General features: G+C 39.8%; 1 protein-coding gene across 1 annotated transcript; it reads left to right on the top strand.

Moving 5' to 3' along the window:
• Positions 1–3,860: 3,860 nt before the first annotated feature.
• rnf228 (ring finger protein 228) lies at positions 3,861–4,475 on the top strand. Its single transcript, XM_013268815.1, has one exon. It carries the CDS (start codon positions 3,861–3,863, stop codon positions 4,473–4,475), a length of 615 nt encoding a protein of 204 aa, XP_013124269.1.
• The last annotated feature ends 3,722 nt before the right edge of the window (positions 4,476–8,197 follow it).

The raw sequence follows: 8,197 nt of genomic DNA, 5'->3' as shown, positions 1-8,197 counted from the left end.
TAACTGTAACTGCTTATCCTGACAAGCAGAGTGATTGATAACCTTGATTACCCTAATTTGGATTATTCATTGACTTTCTATCATAATTTCAGTGTGTTAAAACAACAGCCAGCTGTAAAACAGCATGTGCTTAACCTTTATTAGGCCTCAGAGAATCATGCCTCTGCTGTGAGTGGGAATTTTTAATTAAGTGTAATAATACATGTCTGTAAAGCAGACGCCTGCAAGGGTTTATCATTATTTCAACTCTTTTGGTGGGGGGGGTTTTGGTTTCCTAATATTTTAAACACAGAATTGTAGTTTACTTACTCACTTGTTATGACGACCACATCTCGAAATTAAGCTGAGATATTATATCATTGAAACCACATTTTATTCATGAGCAATTTAAATCGAATCTGAATTTAACTGTTTCCTGTTTATTCCATAAAAAGATGCATTTTTCAAATTTTTGATTTTTACGTCCAACGTTTAAATGCAGCACACTGGATTTGAGTTAACGCTGCATAGAGCTTGACTCGAAAGAATGAGTGGTGTAGGTGGACCGCATCAGTTTCTTTTTCTTTTTCTGTGTGTGTGTGTGTGTGTGTGTGTGTGTGTGTGTGTGTGATTTCTCATAAGGACGAAATCAATCGTAACTGATTTATATTTGGCATCCTGTCTTTTTTTAAGCTTCAAGCATTCAGTGGTGAAAATTTAAAAGAGCTTTACATGAGCGGACATAGTCTGAAAAGTGAGAAACAGATTAGGAGAATACCCAATTTATCTATTAGATAAACATCTAAGCAGCGTTAGAATGAGGAACAGCCTTTGGGATGTTACTGTTACAAGGCACAACCAAAAGAGGCACTGTTTTTCTGGTGTGTTTGATCTTATCAAATATGTGTGACTCTCCAGACTTCAGTGGGAACTCACGCTGAGTGCAGTTATCATAACAAAGACCTATAAGGTGAGCTTAGGTGAGGGAGAACAAACAAAAAGAGAAGCAAAGCATTTGTTAACCATACAACCTCGGGGCATACGGGGTTGCTTTAATAGTTGAGTAAATGCAGACCCAAACACTTCTATGATGAACCATCATTTGTCACCTTCAGTAAGATTATTATTTAACCTGCAATACACTGTGCTCTTACTTCAGTGTGTGTGTGTGTGTGTGTGTGTTTATCTTTGGGGGAGGGATGATATCTGGTGTTATGACAAAACACAGGAGCAGTATTATTGCTTCACCAAAGCAAATCCAGTGCAATATACATTTTTTTAATGATTAGCAATGACTAGTTTTACACGTGTGATGTGGAAATCATCATTCAATAGGCTTTTGTTTTAAAATCACAAAATATATAACACAAGCGAATCCTACCCATAATCTGTTCATTTTTGCACATCTTCAAGGATTACATATTCTGAGTTCAGTTTTATTTTCTAAGGTACAGCAAAAAAAAAAAAAAAGAAGAAATATGTCAAAGATATTCTGAAGCAGTAACCCAAGACGCCATCAAGCCCTAGGGCTTTTTCTTAATTTCCCTGAAAATACATGCAGGATGAATTCAGTCGACAAGAGGGCCAAACAACCTTGGTCTCTCTGGATGAGAAACACTCGGGTGACTTTTGCCATAATTAATATGATTTGCAAGAAGTATTTTGCTATGTCATTTTCTCCATCGCAGGGCCAGATTGAGCTTTAAAAAAAAACAGCAACTGATGTTTCTGCTTAAGACCAATAACAACCATAAGCCAGAGAACCGGAGTGTGATAACAGCCTTAAATGAATGAGTCTGTGATGAGTTACAGTGTTACGTTCTTAGGTGTAACTGTGTGATGCAAGAGAAAAAGAGAACAATGCTAAATCAATTTTAGTCCTAGTATTTCACATCCCCTTTACTGATTTATTAAAAGCAGATACAGAGCAGTCCCAGTGCAGGGGGCTACAGAGCTTGAAAGAGTTCAATTATATGCATTTTGCATGTTTTTGTTTTAAAATCTTGGCACTAACATTTCTATTGTCAGAAATCCTTCTCATTATGTGTTGACACATTTCTTCATTTATATATTTTACTGATGAATCACTTTAAAACTTTACTTCTGAATCATACAGGCACTAAAGCGAAACACCAATCATTATTAAATCCATGATTAGAGTGAAGTTTTTCACTATTTCCCCTATATATAAATTGCTATCTTTTTGTCTTACTAACCTGATTTATAAAGGAGCACTGATATAACTAGCAAGTGTATTCTAACCAACATAACTCTGTCCTCATTAATGTCTGCTTACAATTACCTTACAATTATTAATAATCTAATTACCGTGCTGTTAAAACTTTTAACTACATGTAAAGTTGTTCATTTATATCATAGGTGTCAAACTCTGGCCCGCGGGCCAAATTTGGCCCGCAGCCTAATTACATTTGGCCCGCGAAGCCATACCAAATTACTATTAATGCTGGCCTACTGGTATTATACAGCTAATATATATATTGTTTAGTATTAAGTTTTGCTTGTTCCATATTCAGTTTTTCAGCAAAACTTGTTTGAGTCCATAAGAAAAGATTCATTCTTATATCTGGAGGAAGATTTTTTTTTTTCAATAAATATTAATGTTGGCCCGCGACTTTGTTCCAGTTTTGAATTTTGGCCCACTGTGTATTTGAGTTTGACACCCCTGATTTATATAGATTAACACTGCTTTCACTAAACATGCAAGCATAGATTCCGCCACAAGAGGGCCCATTGTACGTCGACACATTCTGCAGACCAGTGTGTGTGTGTGTGTGTGTGTGTGTGTGCTGTCATGTGAAAAGATACAGCCTGAAGACAGAAGCTTGTCCTAACATGTAACACATAGTTTCTGTGTGGAAAAGGCATGTAATCTTCTTTATCTATGTTGGCAGGGAATTCCTTTAAGATGACTCTACTGACACTGAAACGTTTCAATTATACTTTAAATCCATATTCAGAGATCCATACTATGGATGGAGAGTTAAAACTTTTAAGGACAGACATCACACATTTGTGCATCATACCAGTGGTCTGACTTTATTTCAATTAAATAATTTCATAATTTCTCATTAAATAAAATAATGATGATAATATTTCTCCACACAAACCAAATAGGGTGTAAATGTATGTAAGTTGAGCAGATACTCCTTGTATTACTATGGTGGACAAAAGTTTAAAACTGTAGTATGAGTCATTATGCTTGCAATAAAAAGAACCATTTCCATGAGAGTCTCCTGGAGGAATTGCTATAATTATTAATAATATTAAACATGATAATAAAAAACAACATTCACTAAAATCTAAACCGGCTGCTGGTATTTAACCCATGTGGTGCTCTCTGAGCTAAAAGTTGCACAAGATCGGATCAGGGCCGAGCTGAAGGTGTCACCGCTGATCATCCTGCTTGGCGCTGTCCACTGCATGTGGTGCTGAAATGTAGAGGAATCAACACATGGTGCCCTTTACTGACACCGCGGGCGCTAAATTCTAATTATACGGTTAAATAGGCCTATTAGATCCAACTTATACACGTGACTCACGCTTGAGACAAATCTGCCAGGTGACAGAGACCAATGGAGAAATCAATTTGACCATGTCTATCGATTTATTAGTATTATTATTATTATATTTTTTTTTTTTTCGCTTAACAGTTAGTTCCGGTGTTGAGATCACGGCGATGCTCAGAAAGGAACGCGATTTCAACACAACCAGGAATATTATTTATTCCACTTCACACTGCCTTCCTGCAGTGCTGCGATCCACTTCAGGAGATCCTCTTATGTGTGATGGTGAAATGTGAGCCTCGGTGTACTGACAGTGTTGTCAAATAAAGCAGTTAATGCGGTCCAATAATGGAGAACATGGCGGAGGCGCTCGGTGCAGGAGGCGTCCATGGGGAGGAAAGCGAGTGCAAAATATGCTACAACTACTTCGATTTGGAGCGCCACAGTCCCAAACTGCTGAGCTGCTCCCACACCTTCTGCCTGGAATGTCTCGAAACGTTGCACTTCCGGGAGGGTCGGGGCTGGAGAATCGTTTGTCCCGTGTGTCGCCAGCGAACTCCTTTACCGGAACGTCGGGTTCGCAACCTCCCCGACAACACAGCTTTCACCGAGGAGCTCTCGCACAAAAAGCACGAGCCCGAGGACTCATTAAACGCGGAAAGGCTGCCGGGTCCGCCCGCCTCTCCTGCGACCTCCACGGAGACCGGCCACAACGGATGGGAGGCGTGCAAACACGTTGCGTTCAAGACCAGTTGCGTGTGCGCCATCTTCTCCTTCCTCTCCACGCTGCTGCTCCTGTTTCTGGGCCTCGTCTTTGTGCATAACCTCAGCCACATCAGGTCGCTCGTCCCTGTCTGCTTGTCTGTTGCCAGCATTCTCGCCCTGTTCTCGCTCATACTGACTTGGTTAGCCTGCATGCTTTATCAGCCTGAAACCGAGGCAAGCGACTCAGTTTATCTCAATATCACGTGATCACCCGGATACACCAACGAAACCCAGCCTGTTGAGAACTATTCAAAGGGAAATGGTTATCATTTTATTTTTTCAGAGTGATTATAAATCCCGTATGGCACTTTAGTAAAAGGTATGTTTGTGGATAATTGTAATAACATCAGTAAACGGTGCACAAACTATGTTTGAACTTGTCCAGACTCCTTGCCACACTGTCATGCTGTACTGGGACTCTTTAACTAAACAGAGCCATTAATAATAACTTCAAATCTAAAGCAGGCTTTAGCTTAATGTCCCAAGGTGCATCGAAACAGCTGTATGAGTAAAGCTAATGGGACATGACAGAATTATTCTTATCTTCTCTGCCCGTTTACCTTAAAACTACCTCTGTGTGATTACACTGACTCCCCATGGTGGGCCGGGGCAGCAGCAGGGGATCCCAGGTCAGTCACCCTGAGGGGACATGGGCCTTAACAAGATGAGAAAAATAACTTTGGGGTTGGGGGCCTAAATAAGTAGTTTTTTTGAAGTGATGGCACAATGGAAGTGCAGGAAACCTCCTGGCTGTCTTAAATAACCTGATGGGGGTTCAGTTATCTTTATCAAATCATTAAAATCATGTTTAGATCACTTTTAGAGCAAGTGTTTTATTGGATTTTTGTGGATTTGTTGCATGTATTTGCTGTGTCTCATACATATCATAAGAACAGCAGCACTTTCAGTGCACTGGGTTTGGGTTATTAAATCCATCCTTATCAAGGAGATGACTCCATTTGGTTTGTGGTATTTGCTGAATCCCAGTAACACAGTATTCATTTATATCCACTTAGTGTTGTTTTAAGAGGCGACACTGGTCTCGGGAGTTAAAATCCATCTCTTTCAGGTTTCTCAAAGGAACTCCTTCATTTGGTCATCCGGTCAGTGAGTAATGCCACTTAAGTGCCACCATGACAAAAGCCTGAGGAGGAAAAAACGAAGAGGGATAGCAGGCTTCCACTGGGAGCCATAGGCAACAGTGTGTCTGGGGCAGAGGGCTTCATTTCATGGGGACTGTGGGGCTTAAAGTTAAAGATTACTTTGAAATCTGCATCCCCTGCCATCAGACTCTCCCACCCTCCCTCCAGCCATCACTCCCACTCTCCGAAAAATAAAAAGCTGTCGCTACAGAGCAGGGGATGAGTCGAGAGCAGATCCTCTTTGATGACAGAGAAGGATCCTTTTGTTCTCTAATCCCTACACAGCACACACACACACACACACACACACACACCCTCCTCATCCTTATACATCCAACTACATATCAGAGATTTTCATTATCAGCTGGGGGGGCGGGGGTTATTAGTTTACCAGTTTTACCTTTAAAAGAACAGATTGAAACAGTGGAACATCTCTAACAAAAAGGAACAGGTTTTGAGGTCATGACTCTCTCCACAGTTTTGCTCGGTGGGTTTTGGTGTATTTGTCCAAACATTTTAAATTTTGCAGCCCTGAAGCTCTCACAAATCTCCCCAGAAATACCTGCAGTAAAACACTACAATTAACCTGCAAAAGGTTGTAACTCACTCACAAATGCTCATACGTACACAATGCTGCATAGGATTCAGCAGATTTTGACATAGATCATACAGCATGTGACCTTGCAATTGAGAAATCAAACACATGTATAACCAATAAGTGTTCAAATTGTAAGCAGTTGTGCTTCTTCTTTTACCTTAACCCTTTGTTGACTACGATTTATACAGGCTAAATGACCTAATTTGAAATTTCGGTTGTAAAATGAAAAAGAAAATAATTGAGATTTTTCAGAAACCATTTGAATTTTGTCTCTAACTCAAATGGTAACCGATTCAAGAATGCTTGTAAAATGGGCCCACCGGCGGGCCCGTGCTAAATAAAGGGTTAACATTCTGAACCCTTTGTAAATGAGAAGTGCTGTTTCTGATGTGCACAAGTAACAGAAAGTTGAGAAGAATTTAAAATACTTCATCTGTGATTTGAAGTAGAGGAATTCAGAATAACTAAAGTAGCAGGTAATCACATTGTAATCACACTGATGGGAAAGAATCACATTATAAAGAACACAATAGGTGAATCTCCAGGGAACAGCGATTCGACGCCGTGGACACTCAAAAGAGACGGACAGTTGCAGGATACATTTTCTCTCTTCCTGTATCTTGTTTTAAGTGTGTGCAGAGTGTTTCTCTGTGTCATTATCACATTGGACACACATATTTCACAGAGCAGATGAAAGTGGTGTGTGTACTTGTAGCATCTGCCCCCTGACGGTCCATGTCCCGCCATGACCTCAAAGACACAGCCCGAGGAGTGAGATTATCACCCTTCTGTGTGCAGTTTGCCTCATCATGTGACCACACGCTTGTGTGAGTCCAAGTCTGTGTGTATGTGGTGGAGAAAGTGTGGCTTTGTGTGCACATGTACACGTATTTTTCAGAAAGTGGCAGTAAAAACATATGGCCCAACAAGCATGCAAAAACTCTAAAGAACAGTGAGAAGAAATCGATGTCCAGGTCAAAGTGTCGCACACGGCTCATCTAACCGTTTCACTTTCATCGTGTTCCTTTTTAGCAGTCACGGGAGATGTTTCTCTCCTATCTGTCCTCTGCCTCTATCTCACATGCAGCATTTTGGGATAACATCTAAGTCAAGTTGAAACAGGAGAGCAATGCGTGGCCCTCACATAAGAGATGCAACTCCCTCTGGTGTGTAAACATGAGATTGCAGACAAGTTTCTTTTTTATAAATATATAGTAATTGATTTTTTTTAAGACATTTAAAAGTCAACCAGTGTTGGTGATTATTGCATTTACATGTCTGCCTGTTAGAATAAACACAACACACATATATATTTATTATGTGTGTGAAACACACGAATGAACCACATTATCAAGTCATGTGATCTTTTTAGCAGCAGCTGTTTTTTTTATTGTTCTGATAAGTGAATTCGCAAACCATGCATTAGCTGATGCCCCAAAAACAGGTTTTACATGAATATCAGTGACCAAGTTGAACTGATTGCAACAGTAGCACCATTAATTATCAATACATTATTGTGGAAAGCTCTATTAAGGCTGCTGGCTGGCTGTCACATGATACAGGTAAATGGAAATAAACTTTTTTTATAGATGAATCTGGTTTGGAGCAGCTGATATGGAACAAGGTTTGCCCTTCCTAACTTTAATCACTGACTGCAGCTTCAACCAGAGTCATCTTCCTCACATCTCTACTCTCTCGTTTCTATCCTGTCACAAACACACTATTGAGAGGAAATAGATCAGTAAAGAACCACAAGTACAACGTGAGCCAGATAGTTTGGAGGAATAGAAACTCCAAAAAACTTATGGAGAAGTATGAAACAACAGTTCAGACACTTCTTTCGTCGTCTTAATTCGGGAAATATATTGTGGTAAAAGTGTGCTATTTTCAAGAAGTCAGAACTCTTAAATAAAACTGTGCACCAATCACATGCAGTTACATATTTGAATTAAATACTTTTTGGGGGGTGGGGGCTGACTGATCTGGTAAGGTACTGAAATTTTAATAGGCGATGATTTGAGTTAGATTACTCACTAAGTGCTCCTTAGTCTGGTGCTTGAATGTATGGCATCGTGTTCTTAATTCATATACGTTTCAGTGTATAATTTTGATGGTCTCTGATATGTATTGGAATGAAATACAGTCAATTAAAGATGATAAGGAGATAGTCAGTCTTTACACTGCTAGGT

Source organism: Oreochromis niloticus, linkage group LG18, assembly GCF_001858045.2.
Source record: "Oreochromis niloticus isolate F11D_XX linkage group LG18, O_niloticus_UMD_NMBU, whole genome shotgun sequence".
In the NCBI taxonomy this organism is placed as follows: domain Eukaryota; kingdom Metazoa; phylum Chordata; class Actinopteri; order Cichliformes; family Cichlidae; genus Oreochromis; species Oreochromis niloticus.
This window is presented reverse-complemented; position numbering and strand designations above follow the sequence as displayed.